Source organism: Hypanus sabinus, chromosome 16 (assembly GCF_030144855.1).
Source record: "Hypanus sabinus isolate sHypSab1 chromosome 16, sHypSab1.hap1, whole genome shotgun sequence".
Classification (NCBI taxonomy): Eukaryota; Metazoa; Chordata; class Chondrichthyes; order Myliobatiformes; family Dasyatidae; genus Hypanus; species Hypanus sabinus.
Window position 1 is genome coordinate 57,404,318 of NC_082721.1, and position 19,416 is coordinate 57,423,733.

Consider the following 19,416-nt stretch of genomic DNA (forward strand, 5'->3'; position numbering starts at 1 on the left):
CCATGGATGAATATCTTGGAATGGGAAGTGGAATTAAAATGGGTGGCCACTGGGAGATCCTGTTTGTTCTGGTGGACTGTTTAGGGCCCTAAATGGTAATGAGGGAGGAGGTGTAGGGGCAGGTGTGGCACTTGTTCCGCTTGCAAGGATAAATACCAGGAGAGCGATCAGTGGGGAGGGACGAGTGGATGAGGGAGTTGTGCAGGGAGCGATTTTCTCTTGTTTGAGAGGTGCTGCCATGTTTTTTTCATAATGGCATTTACCCAGGACCGATCGTCTGAAATAATACTAATGAATTTAAAGATTGTGACCCTGTGCACTTCTGATCTCCGGATGAATACTGGTTCATGGTGGATTTCTCCTCCTGAAGTCGATAATCATCTCCTTGTCTTGCTGAGTGAGAGACATCCTTGTATTCTGAGGCTCTGCCTTCTGGTTATGGACTTTTCCCCCACTCCCTCCACACTCTATATTGTCAAAGTCTGTGGGCCTGTAGTTTTGAAGGACTTTCATTGCAGCAATGAATGTTAGGGAAGCCATGCCTCCATAACTGGTGTTGATTTTCTCTTGCCACATGCTAATGTAGAGTAAAATCTATTTTGGAGGTTGTTGAGTTCATGTGTCTGTGCTGTTATGCAGGGTGTCACATGGGTATAATTGATTGCCTTGGGCTTGTTCGGCCAGAACTGTGCTGCATCTCTAAATTTAAAAAAAAAATGATAAGTAAAATGTTTTTCCTTTAGTTCCCCAGGTGTAGACTTGAAGACCTGCCTGGATGAATGCATGTCTGCTATGGACATGTTCCTCAACAACCAGTTCAATGAGAGCTTGGAGAGTCTGAAACCAAGGTAGGAATTTCCAGAGTTGTAACCGATGGTGTGATCTTTACTCCCAAGCCAGTAACTTAATAAAATGCAGCAGAGGTTGATGGTTAGGGGTTCTGGGTTTTGGATGTTCAGATGGTATTGGGAATCCTTGATTTTCTTTAATGGTGATCTTGTGGTTGGTCTGCTGGACTAAAGATCAGGAGGTCTGATCTAATCATCAGAAGACAGGTTTTAATCTCCCTCATCCACCTAGTTCCAAATAGCACGTGGAATGAAGGGCAGGTGAGTGTAACGTATAATCTTAAGTTCACATGCCCAGAGTTTGAGGATCTGCTATCCAGGGGTAGATACTGACAGTTGAAGCCTGTAGGTCAATCAGAAGTCCAGAAGTTGAAGCCCTATGGCTGAAACCTGGAGATCTCTCCTGGAGTTGGAGGGTTGTCCTAATGGATGGGTTGGAGGGTAGGAACGGAGTTTGTTTTGCATTTGTTGTTTTGTCGCTTTTTGTCTTCTGTTTTTTTGTTTTCTATGTTGTTCACCCATTGTGGGTTTGCTGTGTTGGTGCTGGAATATTGTGGTTATACTTGGTGCTTGATACGGCACATCGCTCGGTGTTTTGGTTTTTAATGTACTCTGTGGTGGGGAGGGCCTTGCCTGTGACGGACTGGCTTTTCTCTCTCAGGGCCGGCCAGTTAGCATACTCTCCATTGTTGATCTCTACATTTGTCAAAGTGATGAATCTGTGCAAATTTCTAAGAAAGTAGAGGTGCTCTTGAGCCTTTTTTTGTGATGGCACTTGCGTGTTGGTCCAGAACAGATCTGCATAAGACACCAACTGATACTGAAATGAGATTGAATTTATGCAGAAGACCATAAGACATAGGAGCTGTGTTAGACCAATCAGCTCCTTGAGTCTGTTTGCTATTCCATTGTGGCTGATGTATTATCCCTTTCAACCTCATTCTCCTGCCTTTTCCCTGAGACCTTTGATACCCTTTCTAACCAAGAACCTATCAACCTCCACTCTAAGTACACTCAATGACTTGGCTTCCACAAGTCTGTGGCAATGAATTACACATATTCACCACCCTCTGGCTAAAGAAATTCCTTCTCATCTCTATTCTGAAGGGAAGTCCTTGTATTCTAAGGCCGTGCATTCTGGTCCTGTATTCTCCCACTGTTGGGAACATCCTCTCCACATCCACTCTATCAAGCCTTTTGAATATTCAGTAGGTTTCAATGAGATTCCCCTCCCCCATTCTTTTAGTATTGGTTTCCTCCTTATCCAGACTGGGTTAGGTAGTGAGATGGATGGGCTATAGGATTTCATGCTGGACTATTGATCCAGCGACTGCGAAATGAGTAAGTAATTGTGAAGTGAAGAAGGCTGATTCTATCAATGGTAACCTTGACAACTGTGATTTTGTTAAAACCATTTGTTTCAGTCATGCTCTACTACATGTGACTCCAGAATTGCCGATTTGGCAACACCTAACTGGCTATTGAAATAGACAAGCAAAGGTCACTCCCTTTGGGGTCGATTAGGAATGTTGAATTTATCAGGAGTTATCCTTGCCTTCCCCACCCCACAGAGTGAGCTGGCCAAACTTAGCCACTGGCTATGAGGCAACCCTGGTCCTTCAAAGCTCAAAATAAATTTATGATCAAGGTACGTATATGTCATGAGATTAATTTTCTTGCAGACATTCACAGTAGAACAAAGAAATACAATAGAATCAATGAGAAGCTCCACACAAGCATTGACAGATTTTCTCAACTTTGTTGGACTAACAATCAACGTGCAAAAGACAAACTGCTCATTTACAAATAATAATAATAAATAAGTAAATAAATAAGACTGAGGACATGAGTTGTAGAGTGCTTGACAGTGAGTCCACAGGTTGTGTTCAGTGTTGAGGTGAGTGAAGGTATCCATGATGGTTCAGGAGCCTCATGTACAAAATGCTGGAGGAACTCAGCAGGTTGGGCAGCACCTACGGAGGGGAATAAATAGTTGACGTTTGAGGCTGAGACCCTTCATCAGGAGCCTGAGGGTTGGTTCCCCAACCTGTTGGTGTTGATTTATGGCGTGATGTTTATACAAGGACCCAGTTGTTTCTGTGATGGACAGTTTCAGTAGGTAGTCTTACTGCTGGAAAGAACTGTGGAGAGGGTGGGGGTATGAGGTGGAAATGGTGGCATCCATTCCTCCCCACCAACGTCTAGAAAGTTGCAGGTGTCCTCAGCAGCTGCCATGGCTGATGGGTCACAATCTGCTGACGTGTTCTTGTGTTTGCTCAGAAGCTGGTTTCACTGCCTTCAGCAAACGAGCCCTAGCTGACTAATGCCTTGCATATGAACAGTGGCTGTGTATTATCCTTGCCGCATGGATTTGAATCTTATCTCTGCCTCTCTAATACAATACCGCTGGAGTTAGAAATTAACAGAATCAGAAACCAGCAGTTTATGATGTGGCTCTGGGAGTTAAACACTAAGGCCAAGTTGTTGTCAAATCTTCAGCAATAAGACGGTGTAGAGTGTGAAACTGATTTAATGGTAATAAAAAGAAAATCCCTCCTTCCGGTGGGAGAGGGTGGGAAAACAGGGGCAGTCCTAAAGAGTTCAAACTCTTTTCAGAACTAAAATATTTTCAATCTCCCCCACCCCCCATTGTAGCCCCCATCCCCATCAGGTGTCCCAAATTGCTTTGCAATCAGCGAAGTGGTTGCTTTTGTAAAAACTGCCAGTCTTTCACAGCAGCCTTCCAGAGTGATGATGGGAACATTGGATTTGGGGTGGTTGATAGTGGGGTCCAGAAGAGATTACGAGAATAAATCCAAGGGTTAATGTATGAGAAGTGTTTGATGGTTCTGGGCCTATATTCACTGGAGTTTGGAAGAATGGGGTGGGGGGTGGTGGTGGGTTCTCATTGAAATCTATCTAATATTGGAAAACCATAGGGAATATAGAGAGGATATTTTCTAGGACCAGAGGGCGCATTCTCAGAATACAAAGACATCCCTTTAGAACAGAGGTCAGGAGCAATTTCTTCAATGAATCGGTGTAACTCATTGCCACGGATAGCTGTGGAGGCCAGGTCATTAGGTGGAGGTTGATAGGTTTTTGATTAGTAAGGGTGTCAAAGGTTATGTATGGAGAGAAGGCAGGAGGATGGGGTTGAGGGAGATAATAAGTCTTGATGGATTTGTGGAGTAGACTCTATTGGACGATGGTCCTAACTTTGCTCCAATATCTTATGGTCTTATAGTTTAGTATTGGGCAAGACACTGTGGAGATCATCCCTGAGACCAAAGACAAGGGGCTGTTTGTATTGTGGTGGGGTTGGCAGGGTTATCATATCCATCTGCAGTCTCCCTGTTTGGCCTGGCAGCTTTATCACATTTTACTTGTTATTTTAATCAAAGATATTCACTGTTGCTCCCAGACAGGGTGAAAGTTTCCTGCAGTAACTTTCGTGAACCAACCCATGAACGCTACCTCACTATTTTTGGTTTCTTTTTACACTGCTTACTTAATTTAATTTTTAATGTATATTTCTTATTGTTCATTTAATCACTGTACTACTACTGAAAAACAATGAATTTCACAGCCCATGTTCTAAAAAAGGCATAGGAACAGAATTAAGCCATTCAGCTCTGAAATTTCATCATGGCTGATCTATTTTCCTTCTCAATCCCATCTCTTGCCTTCTCCCAGTAACCTTTCAATTCCTGACTAATCAAGAACTTATCAACTTCCCCCCAATAACCTGGCCTCCACATTTGCATGTGACAATGAATTCTGCACATTCACCAGTCTGGCTAAAGAAATTCCTTCTCATCTCTGTTCTCTCCACTGTTTCTGAGGCTGTGCCATCTGGTCCTAGACTCCCCCACTATAGGAACCATCTCCGCATCCACTCTATCTAGGCCTTTCAACATTTGACAGATTTCAATAAGATTTCCCCATGTCCTTCTAAATTCCAGTGAGTGAAGGCCCAGAGCAAGCAAACGCGTATAACCCTTTCATTCCCAGAATCATTCTTGTGAACCTTCTACTATTGTCAGCACACCCTTTATTGGATAAAGGGACCAAAATTGCTCACACTTCTCCAGAGCGAGACCTAATCAGTGTCTAATAAAGCCAACAACTCACCCTGCAAGTTAATTTTTAGGGAATCCAGCACAAAGACTCCCAAGTCCCTTTGCGCCTCTGATTTTTGAATTACCTGCTCGTTTAGAAAATAGTCTACACTTCTGTTCCTTCCACTACATTGCACGACCGTAGACTTCCTGACACTATATTCCATCTGCCATTGCTTTGTCCATTCTCCTAATCTGTCTAAGTCCTTCTGCAGACCCCGGCTACCTCAACGCTACCTACCCCTTCCTTTGTCACAACTGAGCTTCCATAATGATGATCAATGGATTGATAGGTAGATAAAGGACAAGTATTTGGAGGACACACCACAAATGAGCAGTGCATTGATGATGTCTCTGCATATGGTGTTGAAACGTTTACAAATGGATTGCCAAGATTGAAGAAGAACACAAACCAACTGTCAACCACCCGAACTACATATTTTCCAGGTTATTTCCAGAGGCCTGGATACAACTCCCATCAGGGTCTTTCTATGCTTGAAATTTCTTAACTCTACCAACAAGGATTCTACGTCTTTTAATTCTATGTCACCTACAGGTCCCCCCCCCCCCCCCCCCCCAATCCGAAGGTAGAGCGTTCCTATGAAACTGTTTGTAATCAGAAATGTTGTAAAGCGAAGAAGCAATTACCATTAATATATATGGGAAAATCTTCTGAGCATTCCCAGACCCAAAAAATAACCTACCAAATCAAAGCAAATAACACGTAAAACCTAAAATAATACTAACATATAGTAAAAGCAGGAATGATACAATAAATTTACACCCTATATAAAGTAGAAATATTGTAGGTACAGTGTAGTTTCACTTATCAACTCGGGAAGGCAGCGAACCAAAATCGATTTGGAGAAATAAAATCTGCACGTACACGCATGCGCAAACAACTGCCCGCACAAGGCTCCATGGTCATCGTAGTCTTTCTCGAAGTAAACACACATATAAAGTGGGGGTCTTTTTTTTAGTAAAAGTGAAAATTCTCTTTGGTTAACGAAAACAGGTACTAATGTAGGTCTTTCATAACAGCGATTTGTTGTAAATCGAATGTTTGAAAAGCGGGGGCCACCTGTATTTCTAAGGATTTGTCAGTGATGTTGCACTTGCTTCTTGTTCTGATTTGTCCAAATGTCTTTTAAATGCAGTTGTACCCACCTCTTCCATTCTGATGACAGTTTGATCCATGACCTACTGCTGCTTTTGTGAACAGGGTTCCCTTCAGGTCCTCTTCAACTCTTCCCCTCTCATCTTAAACTTATGCCCTTCAGTTTTAGACTTCCTTACCCTGGGAAAAAGACTGTACTGATTTAAGTTCAAAGTAGTGTTTAAGTGGTGGGTTGCTGGGTCACAAGGGCCTGTTCTGCACTGTATCTCTAAATAAAATAAAGTAAGTTATTATCAAAGTTCATATCTGTCACCACATGCCACCCTGAGATTAATTTTCTTGCAAGCATTCACAGTAGAGCAAAGAAGTACAATAGAATCATTGCAAAGACAAAGTGCAAAATAAGAAAATCTGTGCAGATAAAAATAAATACATAATACTGAGAGCATGAGTTGTAGAGTCCTTGAAAGTGAGTCCATAGTTTGTGGCATTATTTCAGTGTTGAGGTGAGTAAAGGGTCAGAAGCCTGATCTTTGAAGGGTAATAAGTGTTCCTGAACCTGGTGGTGTAGGACCTAAGGGTCCAGTACCTCCTAACTGATGGTAGCAGCAAGAAGAGAGCATGGCCTGGATGATGTGGGTCCTTGATGATGGCGTGCTGCTTGATTGTGATTGTGCTCCTTGTAGGTGTGATCAGTGTGGGAAGGGCTTTTCCTGTGATGGACTGGGCTGTAACCACCCCTAAAAGATCATCTTTCAGATTCCTACACTCCAGGGGAAACATAAAGCTCCAACTTATCCAGTCTTTAGTACTCAAGCCCTCCAGTGATGGTAGTAACTGTTGTACTCAATATTCTGATCAGTGAGTTTGGCAAGGTTGTCTTCTTTCTTCAGTACCCTGGCTGCCAGGCTCAGATACCACAAGCATATTAGTCAGAGCACTGAATACAAGAATTGTTACCAGAAATAAACAGTACGAAGGGCAGATAATAAGGTAGAGTTCATGGAGTGTTCGGAGATCTAATAATGGAGAGTTATGTTGGTTGTTAACACAAATTGCATATTTCATAGTATGTTTCAATATGCATGTGTTAAATTTAAAAAAAAAGAATCCGAAGTAGCTGTCCTTAAACTTGGTGATGTGGGCCTTCAGGCTTTTTGTATCTCCTTACACGATGGTAATAGTGAAAAAATGACATGGCCGAGATGGTGTTATCTTTGATGATGAATGTTGCCTTCCTGTAGGAATGAATGATGGTAGGGAGGCATGGGTAGGGATGGATTTTGAACCCATTAATCTGACATGGTTGATCACTGAAAGCAGATTTGCTGGTGGGACAGAAGAAAAGGTGAAGGTTGGTGCTGCAATGATATTTGTACATGACTCTGACACTGTAAAAAAAAAAGCTTGTAGCCAGGACAAATTGATTGGTTACTCCTGATCTTGCACCTATTGTCTACCTACAATGTAGCTGTTACAAGTTAATTTGTATTCTGTTACGTTCTACCTTCTAGTGGTGGTACAGTAGTGGCTAGCACAATGTTATTACAGTGTCAGTGACCCAAGTTCAATTTCTGCTGAGTTCAAATCCAAAGGAGTTTCTACTTTCTACCCATGGCCGTGTGGGTTTCCTCTGGGTGTTCCCATTTCCTCCCACATTCCAAAAGCATACAGGTTAGGGTTAGTGATGCCAAAAGCGTGGTGACACTTGTAGGCTGCCCAACACAATTCTTGCTGATTTGATTTGATGCAAATGATGCATTTCACTGTATGTTTTGATGTACATGCGATAAAGCTAATCATTAAATTGTGTAAGGTGTGGGAAACAAGTAAGGAAGTTATGGAACCTATGACAATTAAAAAGGTGGAAGTACTGGCGCTTTTAAGAAATTTGAAAGTGGATAAATCTCCGGATCCTGACAGGATATGCCCCAGGACCTTGAGGGAAGTTTGTGTAGAAATAGCAGGAGCTCTGACGGAGATCTTTAAGATGTCATTAGAAATGGGGATTGTGCAGGAGGACTGGCGTATTGCTCATGTGGTTCCATTGTTTAAAAAGGGTTCTAGAAGTAAGCCTAGCAATTATAGACCTGTCAGCTTGACATCAGTGGTGGGTAAATTAATGGAAAGTAATCTTAGAGATAGTATTAATAATTATCTGGATAGACAGGATCTGATTAGGAGTAGCCCTCATGGATTTGTGCATGGAAGGTCATGTTTGACAAACCTCATTGAATTTTTTGAAGAAGTTACGAGGAATGTTGACGAGGGTAAGGCAGTGGATGTAGTCTATATGGACTTCAGCAAAGCCTTTGACAAAGTTCCACATGGAAGGTTAGTTAAGAAGGTTCAGTCGTTAGGTATTAATGCTGGAGTAATAAAATGGATTCAATAGTGGCTAGATGGGAGATGCCAGAGAGTAGTGGTGGATTATTGTTTATCGGGATGGAGGCCGGTGACTAGCAGGGTGCCTCAGGGATCTGTTTTGGGCCCAATGTTGTTTGTAATATACATAAATGATCTGGATGATGGGGTGGTAAATTGGATTAGTAAGTATGCTGATGATACTAAATGTAGGAGGTGTTGTGGATAATGAGGTGGGTGGGTTTTCAAAGCTTGCAGGGAGATTTATGCCGGTTAGAAGAATGGGCTGAACGTTGGCAGATGGAGTTTAATGCTGAGAAGTGTGAGGTTCTACATTTTGGCAGGAATAATCCAAATAGAACATACAGGGTAAATGGTAGGGCATTGAGGAATGCAGAGGAACAGAGAGATCTTGGAATAACAGTGCATAGTTCCCTGAAGGTGGAGTCTCATGTAGATAGGGTGGTGAAGAAGGCTTTTGGAACGCTGGCCTTTATAAATCAAAGCACTGAGTACAGAAGTTGGGATGTAATGTTAAAATTGTACAAGGCATTGGTAAGGCCAAATTTGGAATATTGTGTACAGTTCTGGTCACCGAATTATAGGAAAGGTATCAATAAATTAGAGAGAGTGCAGAGACGATTTACTAGGATGTTACCTGGGTTTCAGCACTTAAGTTACAGAGAAAGGTTGAACAAATTAGGTCTCTATTCATTGGAGCGTAGAAGGTTGAGGGGGGATTTGATCGAGGTATTTAAAATTTTGAGAGGGATAGATAGAGTTGACGTGAACAGGCTGTTTCCATTGAGAGTAGGGGAGATTCAAACGCGAGGACATGATTTGAGAGTTAGGGGGCAGAAGTTTAAGGGAAACATGAGGGGGTATTTCTTTACTCAGAGAGTGATAGCTGTGTGGAATGAGCTTCCTGTAGAAGTAGTAGAGGCCAGTTCAGTTGTGTCATTTAAGGTAAAATTGGATAGGTATATGGACAGGAAAGGAGTGGAGGGTTATGGGCTGAGTGCGGGTAGGTGGGACTAGGTGAGATTAAGAGTTCGGCACGGACTAAGAGGGCCGAGATGGCCTGTTTCCGTGCTGTGATTGTTATATGGTTATATGGTTATTATCTTTCTTTATATCCATGCGCTCTGTAATGATTTGATCTGTATGAACAGTATGCAAGACAACCTTTTCATTGTATCTTGGTACGTGTGACAATAATAAACCAATTCCTATTCTGAAATAGGAAACTGCGTGATTTGTTGGAAGCTGATAAGAATATAAGACTTAGGAACAGAATTAGCCATCAAATTCACTCCACTTAAAGACACATTCCTCAGCGAAGCTGACTTTAAACTGATCTGCTGAAAGGTGGAAGTGTGCCCCCAACCATTTGATACCTTCCTGTTGGTTGGTGATTCTCAGTATCCAAACTGATGCTGAGATAAAGATAAATAATCGTGATGTTCCTAGAAAGGTAGGCACAGAGTAGGTAATTTACACAGGACATCTGACAAGGATCCATCAAACTTAATCCACTATCTGGTCAGCACAACATCATGGGCCAAAGGGCCTTTGCTGTGCTGTACTGTTCTGTGTTGTATGTTCTTGGACCACAGATTAACAGGATGTCAGGTACCCTCCAGTAACCTTTAATACTAACTTTCACCTTCCTCCCATAGTTACACTGCATTGTAAATGTGCTTGCTGGTGATCCTCTATTGCTTCTACCAAATACCTTGAGTAGTCTCAATCTGAAATGCCATCTGTCCTTTCCCTCCATGGATGGTGTCTGATCCATTGAGCTCCTCTAGTTTCTTGTGTGTTACTTTTAATCTGGCTCCATCAGTCCATGTTGCTGCAATAGTTCAGAGCCACACAGATTTGATCTCCAGGGATGTACTTTCAAACATTAGCTTTAGATTGGGTCATTTGGAGAGAGATGGATTGTGGTAAACCCCTTCTTGTAGTTACTGAAACCACTCTACCCTGAGTAACTGTACACTGCAAATAAGATACTCCAAAGCTGAAAAAAAGATAAAATACTATAGACTGGTGGGATCATATATACATAAATCTCACCACAACTGCAGTAAGAAATGTCTTTAATATCTTTCTTGTCCCTTTGGGGCTCAGAGTGAGTATTCCTTCCAGGCACTAAGTGAGGTCTTTGTTTTTATGGAGACATTAGTTTGCCTTGGGTAATTTTGTTACTGGACCCTGTGCACTTCACTATTGTATGACTGGGATGTTCGTGCTTCCTAAGCCAATGGAGCCTGGTTTTTACATTCTACTGATTCCACAAATTTGTATTACTTGCTGTAATTTACAGTATATTTCATATATTGAACTATACTGCCACAAAACAACAAATTTTACAACATATGTCAGTGAAAATAAACCTGATTCTGATTCACAGTTCAAACTAAATTTATTATCAAAGTACCCTACTGTGTCCAAGTTTTAGGCATAAGTAAATATTCTGTAAAGCAAAGATGCTTTCAAAAATGATGAAATGAAATATTTCTAAATATATAAATTATTATATAGTAAACAGTAAATAAACTATATCAAATCAATATTTAGTGTGACTACCCTTTGCCTTTAAAACTCCATTCATTCTCTGTCATGGTAGTTTCTAACCACCTTGGTGAATTTGCCACAGTTCATCTGCAGACTTTAGCTGTCTCACTTGCTTCTGTCTCTCCAGGAAATCCAGACCACCTCGATGATGTTGAGATCAGGGTATGGAGGCCACACCATCTGTTGCCAAACTCTTCCTTTTTGCTGAAGATAGTTCTTTATGACCATGGCCATATATTTAGGGCAATTGGCCTCCTGCAGAATGAATTTGGGACCAATCAGTCATCTCCCTCTTGGTACTGAGTGATAGATGAAAATCTGCTTGTACTTCTCAGCATTGAGGATTCCATTAATTCTGACCAGATTACCAATTCCATTTGCAGAAATGTAGCCCCAAACCCATAGGGAACCTCTGCCGTGCTTCACTGTTGGTTGCAGAAACTCATCCAGGTAGCGCTCTTCAGCTGTCCTATGGACAAGCTGACTCCTGTTTGAACCACAATTTTCAAATTTTAACTTGTCAGTCCAGAGCCCTTGCTGTCATTGTTCAGCATCCCAGTCCTTGTGTTTTTGTGTGTAGGTGGGTCTCTAGGCTTTGTTTCCACTTTGGAGGAATGGCTTTTTGTCAGCAACTTTTCCATGAAGACCACTTCTGCAAAACTTCTCTGAAATGTAGAGAGGTATACTTGGGTTCCGGTGGTTTCTGTGAGTTCAGAGCTGGTAGCAGTGCTGGATTTCTTCCGGTTTAGAAGGGACATCGGTTGGATATATCTCTCTTCTGCTGAAATCAGTTTCCATGGCTGACAGCTCTGTGTCTGATCCTCAACCTTGCCTGTTTCTTTGTGCTTCTTCAGAAGAGCTTGAACAGCACATCTTGAAACCTTCTGTATGCTGCAAAGTTTCTGCCTGGGAGAGATCTTGCTGATGTAAGCTGATTACCTTGTTGTCGTGTTGCTATGCTCACTCTTACCATGGTGTAAGAATTGATGATTCGAAGGTTAAACTGTCACATCTGCCACACTCTCATCTTTTAGTTTGGTTGTCCTTCACTCAGCTTGATTCCTTCTACACCTGTTTCTGTTTCATTACAGTCGGCCCTCCTTATCCACGAGAGATTGGTTCCGAGACCCCTCGCAGATGCCAAAATTCGTGGATGCTCAAGTCCCTTATTCAACCTGACTCAATGCAGTGGACCTTAGGACCCAGAGAAACCCCAGACCTTATTTAGTCCATATCAATGCGGTGGACATTAGGACCCGGCCGTAGAGCTGTAAATCCGCAGTGTTTCTGTTTACAAAAATAATCACGATTATGATTGAAAATAAAGAGGAAATAATAAAGCGATCGGAAAGAGGTGAAACACCATCGGTCATTGGAAAAGCATTAGACTACATTGGTCAACGATCGGAACAATTTTAAAGGATAAAGTGAGAAAGCTGCTGCCCTGATGAAAGCTACAATTATTACTAAGCAATAATTTAATTATTGTTTAATTATTGGGTTTTTGATCCTCCATATCAACCCAGCAAGGTGGAGAGTGGTCTGTCACTGGATCGAATGCGGGAACTTCTGTTCCCGAGTCCGACGCTGAAACATACACTCTTAAGTGTTTTATATGCATAGAAAGGTAAAATATGTACTATATACTAAGACAAGCGTTTGACTAACTGACGCTAAATAATACCGGATGTACCTGTTCTGACTTACTTAGTATGAGAACTTCCGATTTTTTTCCGATCCCAATCCACGATAACCCACGCGCATCCTCCTGTATACTTTAAATCATCTCTAGACTATTTATACTACCTAATAAATGTAAATGCTAAGTAAAATAGCTGTTATACTACATTGTTTAGGGAATAATGACAAGAAAAAAAAAAATCTGTACATGCTCAAACAACAAGTGCTGGAAGAGCACTTCCGGGTTTTCGCGATTCGCAGTTGGTTGAATTTGCACGTGCGGAATTTGCGGATAAGGAGGGCCGACTGTATTCAGTTTAGTTCATTCAACTTGTTACGAGGGGTGATTGATAAGTTCGTGGCCTAAAGTAGAAGGAGTCAATTTTAGAAAACCTAGCACATTTATTTTTCAACATAGTCCCCTCCTACATTTACACACTTAGTCCAGCGGTCATGGAGCATATGGATCTTGGACCTCCAGAAAGTGTCCACTCATTGGGGTGATTGATAAGTTTGTGGCCTATGGTGGAAGGAGATGAGTTATTAACTTCAAACTTTCTGTATAATCACGCAAAAGTTGAACTGCACGTGCATGTAATGAGCTGTGTAGCTCATCTCCTTCTACCTTAGGTGACGAACTTATCACCCATGATGTGGACACTTTCTGGAGGTCCAAGATCTGTATGCTCCACAACTGCTGGACTAAGTGTGTAAGTGTAGGAGGGGACTATGTTGAAAAATAAATGTGCTAGGTTTTCTAAAATTGACTCCTCTACCCTAGGCCACGAACTTATCAATCACCCCTTGGATGTCATTGATCGTTAGCATCCTGTTTGTTATCTTTGTTTAATCATGCACTGGGCTATGTACCTGCAAAGTAATTGTTTTTATTTGAAAAGTGGTCTGTTACTTAATATGTTACTCTCTTTAATGAAATACAAACATTTCTCTGTAACATTCAATTTTTTGGAAAATGAATGTTTGGAAATCTAAAATTTGCTGTTTTCCATTGACAGACTAATATGGAAGACAAAAAGTAAACATCTAAAACAAAATTTATATAAAAATTCTAGGCTGTCAAAGGCTTGGACAGCACTGTACGTATAGAATATGCCGCTATATACTACCATGAGATTCATTTTCTTGCAGGCATTCACAGTAAAAACTAAGAAGCATGATAATATGAATGAAAACTGCACAGAGAAAAAACGGTGTGCAAAAGCCGACCAGCTGTGCAAATACAAAAATAAAACTAACAATAATAATTAAACAAGTCATAATGAACCAAGATTCAATTTGGATCAACAAATGAGGGGGTGAAAGCTGAGCAGGACATGGAGTGAGTCAGAATACGGAACAGAGCTTTAAGATGAGCTTATTTTGCAAGGGTGGTGGCTGTCAAGGGGCATTTGAACAGTCATGTCTAGAACTAATGAAGAAATATTTGAGGATGTTGACTATATGAGGTGCGAGCAGGCAGCCATCTCTGGAAGAGAGCAACCATTCCCCCCACTGCCCCCTGGCAATGTGCTAACTCTGTGGTTGAGGTGCTCAGGATGATCAGGGTTCAGTAACTTGTCTCTCGTTCTTTTTACAGGATGAAGGAGAGCATGTATCATGCTTTGGTGTATGCCACCATTTTGGAAATGCAAGCCATGATGACCTTTGAACATGATGACATCATCAGTGCTGGTCACACAATGAAGGAGGCGCAGGAGATCTGTCAGAGGTGAGGAGTGAAGGTGAAGGGGAAGGATGTGCTCTCTTGGTTTTGAAAGAAAAATGGAGGGTGACATAAGATGGAAAGATTAGATTGATCTTGGAGTAGTGAAAAGGTTGGCACAACATGGCAGTCCAGTGCTATACAGTTCCATGTTCTGGTTAACGTCTCTGAGATGAAAGCTGCTTTCTAGGTTTGTACTCACCTCTCTGTCACCCCTTCATTACTAGACTCCCATAGCTAGTGGTGCAATGATCACTGTGAACTGCAGGGGGGGATGGTGGAGTGGGGAAACACATGATCATGGGGGAAGGGGACACCATCAAAGAGAATAAGTGGGGACTTGGAGTGTGGGCTGAACCTGTTGGGTGGTTTCAGATGGGTTTGGATGAGGATGAGTTCAAGAACCTGCCCCCCTCCCCCACCCAGGACATGTCGAGCTGCTGTGTGCCTCACACCAAACAGGTGTGTAACACTCCACTGACCCATTCATTCAAACATGGGCCATCGATATTACGGACAATGTCACCACTTGTAGCCCATCTCTATTTGGTGTTGTATGAGAAGACAGTTCAGACTCCAAACACATTGGTGACCCTGGAGTCATTCACAGGGCAAACATGGTAAAGATGGTTGATTCCCTCACCTGTACAGGTGACTCCAGAACCATGGGAGTGTAGCAATTGCCACCACAGTATTCCACCTCAGGATGTTGCAGTTCGGAGTTTGTTTCTGGCGTCATCTTTAAGAAAGTTTGTATGTTCTGCCCTGTGCGTGTTGGTTTCCTTTGGGTGCTCCAGTTTCCTTTCACAGTCCAAAGACGTGTTGGTTAGTTGGTCATGGTAAATTGTCCTGTGATTAGGCTGGGTTTAAGTAGAGTTAGGGATGGTTTTAAGTAGGGTTGATGGGCGATGTAACTTGTTGGGTCGGAAGGGACTGTTCTGTACTCTCCCTCTAAATAAAGAAAATCACATGTCTGAAAACCTAAGGGACTGGAGATGCTGGAATCTGGAGCAACACACAAAGTGCTGGGGTAAATCAGCAGGTCAGCTGACATCTGTGGAGGGAAATGAAAGTTGACATTTTGGGTCTGACCCTTTTCATAGTCCTCTTCCCTTCTCTCAGTTCCTTCACCTCTTCTGCAGCTGTTCTCAGGATGACACTTCCCATCCCAGAACATCCAAGATGTCCTTTTTTTGGAAAATGGGGGTTGTCTTCCACCTTACCCAGATCTCCTTAATTTCCCACGTCTGACCTCACCTCATCCTCCCGCCACCAAACAGGGATAGCGTTTCCCTTGTCATGCCCTACTACTCAATCCACTACGTCATTCTCCGTAGCTTCCGTTATGGGATTCTACTACTTGGCACATTTCTCTCTCTACCCCCCCCGCCCCCCCAACCCTGCTTTCTGCCTTGTCTACTCCCCACTGATCTCCCTCCAGGCACTTATCCCTGCATGCAGGACAAGTGTGCCACCAGCCTCTTTGGCCCCTCCCTAACCACCATTCAGGGCCACAAACTCCTTCCAGGGAGGTGACACTTCACCTGTGAGTCTGTCAAGGTCATCTACTGTATCCGGAGCTCCTGGTTGTCCTCCTCTACATCGGTGCGACGTGAAATGGAATGGGAACTACTTTCTCGAGCTCCGTTGCTTTGCCCGCCGCAGAAGGCAGAATCTCTCAGTGGCCACCCAATTCAATTTGACTTCCCATCCCCATTCTGACATGCCTTTCCATGACCATGATGAGGCCAAATACAGGTCAGAGGAGCTACATCTCATAGCCCACCTGAGTTGACTCCAAACTGATGGCATGAACATCGATTTCTCTTACTTCTGGTAGCCGTCCTCCTTATTTACCTCCACCTGCTTTGTTTTCTCTCATTCTGGTGGCCCTCTCACCATTCTTCTTCCCTCCACTGCCCTCATCACCTACCCATCATCTGCCTCTGATTTCCTCCTCCTTCCCCTTCTTCCATGGTCCACTGTCCTCTCCTATCAGGTTAATTCTTCAGCTCTTTATCTCTTCTACCCATCACCTCACAGTTTCACACATCATCCATTCCCTCCTCTCTCCCCCTTCACACCCAACCAACACCTCCCTCACCTGGTCTCACCTATCCCATGCCAGCTTGTATTCCTTCCCCTCTCCCCCACACATTCTTGTTCTGGCTTCTGCCCCCTTCTGCAAACCTCCGACCATGGATGCTGCCTGACCTACAAAGTTCCTTCAGTAGTTTGTGTCTGTATTCCAATAATATTTTCAAGTTCTATTAATTCAACAAAGTTAAATTCTGCTGCTGCCACAGTGGGTTTTGGATTCACATATCTTTATCAGTGGTTCACAGCTCTGGCTGATGGTCCTGTATATAATCACTGTGTTTAATTTGAACGCTGTACTGTGAATTTCGAGGAAAAATGATCAGTACTTGCTTTGGTTTTCTGTTAAATGTGATTGGATGTTCAGCAGTCTGATGACATCAGAGCCACTGGATACCAGAGACCCCTTTGAATGACACTTGACAGCAACAGATATCTTGAGGGGTCACTTGGTGTATGTACTCTACTCTAAAGCCCATCACCACTGTCCTGTGCATCCTAATCCTGTAGATAATTTTAGGGGGTATGCCTGATGGTTTGTATTGACTCGATGGGCAGAAGGGCCATTTCCTGTGAAGTATGACTCTGACTCTCTGAAGTAAATCCCAAATGAAAACTCAATTACTGGAGTGTTGATAAGGTCTCATTTTGGTTCACTCATGACCCCTTTGGTGAAGGAGATCTGCTCTTGGGTGTTCGGCATAAATGTGGTGTTGGACAGCAATGTGAGTGGGTCTTAAACAGCCCTCTGAAATGATACTGCAAGCTATCTCTATCCCACAAAACTGCACCAAAAATAGAATTTGAGGTCAGTGTCAAAGCTACTTCCAGGGGAGCGAAGAACCCCATATGCACCATGTAGCTTCTCTCGTGAGACTGGCTGCTGTCATGTGTCATTCAAGGGGGTCTCTATGGTGTTCAGTGGCTCTGATATCATTAGATTGCTGAACAGCCAGTCACATTGGATAGAAAACCAGAAGCGTTTACAGGTATTGATCATTTTTCAAAGTTCAAAGTATGCAACCACATACAACCTTGAGATTTATTTTCTTGAAGACACAGGAAAATATAGAACTCCAATACAATCCATGAAAAACACAGACCAATGACCATTTAATATGCAGAAGACAAATCTTGCAAATAATATAAAAAAGCAATATATATTATTGAGAACATGAGCTGCAGTGTCTAAAAGTGAGTTGACAGGCTGAGGCAAATGAAACCATGCACACCATTCAGGAGCCAGATGTCTGTCGGCCAGTAAATGTTCCTGAACCTGGTGGTGTGCGACCTGAGACTCCTGTACCTCCTGCTCAACGGTAGTAGCGAGATTAGAGAGAAACAAGTCAGACGCAGGTGGGTGGGGAATATTGGCTGGCATGGAGTGTAGTGGGGAATGATTAAATGTTTTTAAACATTAACTGTATAGGTGTGGTGAATGGAGATGCACAAAACTAATCCAGGAGCTTTTTCTTAGCAACTCTTTTGTATTGTGAAATGCCCTTGATAAGGAAATGTCCACACCCATAGATTAGATTTAGTTCGCTACCAGTAATTGCAGTTCTGTGAACCTTATTAAAACAAAAATTACTTGGACCTTGCGACCAAGTGTAAAATTCCCAGGATATTATAGTGTTTGTTTTAAAAAGTCCAAATCCACGTCAGCTTGTAGAATTTCAGCTGGTTTGCAGTGAAGAAGGCTATAAATAGTGTAGCTGGCAAAGACACATTGGGTAATTGATAGCAGTTTCTGTCTTGCGTTCTTGTAAGTACTTGGTAGGAGCTGTCTATTTCAGTGTTTAATTGTGAACACCAGCAAGTGTGGTATTATTGCTGCATCAGGTCACACTTGTGCAAGAAATAACAATGGCCAGGAATAGAAAAATTTGCAGAAAGTGGTGGGCACAGCCCAGTACATCACAGGAAAATCCCTCCCCACTATTGAACACATTTACATTGAGTGCTGTGACAAGAAAGCAGCATCCATCATCAAGGACTGTCACTGTCCAGGCCATCTTCTCTCCTCCCTATAACCATTAGGTAGGAGTTATGGAAGCCTTAGGTCCAACTCCACCAGGTTCAGTAACAGTTAGTACCTGACTCCTGAGCCAGTGTGAATGACTTGCCTCAACCCTGAACTGAATTCACAACCTGCAGACCTACTTTCAAGAACTCTTTACGATTCATGTTCTCATTATTATTTTTCTTATTTGCACTATTTGTCATCCTTTGCACATTGGATGTTTGTCAGTATTTGTGTATGTATAGATTTTCATAAATTCTATTGCATTTCTTTATTTTCCTGTAAATTGAATCTCAGGGTAGTATATGGTGACAGATAATAAATTTACTTAGAACTTCTTTGAATTGCTGTCAATCACCAACAGCTCTTCTGTTGCGGACACCACATGGTCCTTGCACAGGATTTAGTTGGACTGTAAGTTCACACAGACACAGAAACTGTCAGACAGACAACACTACATGCTCAGATGCCCAGTCACGGACAGACCTCAAAACCATGAAACGCATCCAGCATCTGTAGAGTTTGCCCGAGTCAGTGTAGCTCCAACTTTTGACATCACCTTGGCCAGAAGCAGCCTGTTTCTTTGGCAACCCAACAAACATCTCGAGCATTCATTCACGTGAACAGTACTGCACAGTATAGCCCTTCAGCCCACAATGTTGTGCAGACCTTTTACTCCAAGATCAATCTAACCCTTCCCTCCCAAATTGCCCTTCATTTTTCTTCTATCTATATGCCTTTCTAAGCACCTCTTAAATGCCCCAATGTATCTGCCTCTACCACCACCCTGGCAGCGCATTCCATATACCCACCACTCTGTTTAAAAAAAAAACTAACTCTGACATCCCCACTATACCTTCCTC

At 42.5% G+C, this 19,416-nt stretch overlaps 1 protein-coding gene across 2 annotated transcripts in view; it reads left to right on the forward strand.

Moving 5' to 3' along the window:
* LOC132406338 (tetratricopeptide repeat protein 39A-like) overlaps window positions 1-19,416 on the forward strand; it is a 105,818-nt gene that overhangs the window by 23,047 nt on the left and 63,355 nt on the right. Inside the window, exons 2-3 of one of the 2 annotated variants that reach the window (XM_059991868.1) lie at window positions 744-848; window positions 14,308-14,439. In XM_059991868.1, the coding sequence (XP_059847851.1) occupies window positions 744-848; window positions 14,308-14,439 (237 nt within the window). The remainder of the gene's footprint in view (window positions 1-743; window positions 849-14,307; window positions 14,440-19,416) is intronic. The other variant, XM_059991870.1, reaches the window with a different exon arrangement.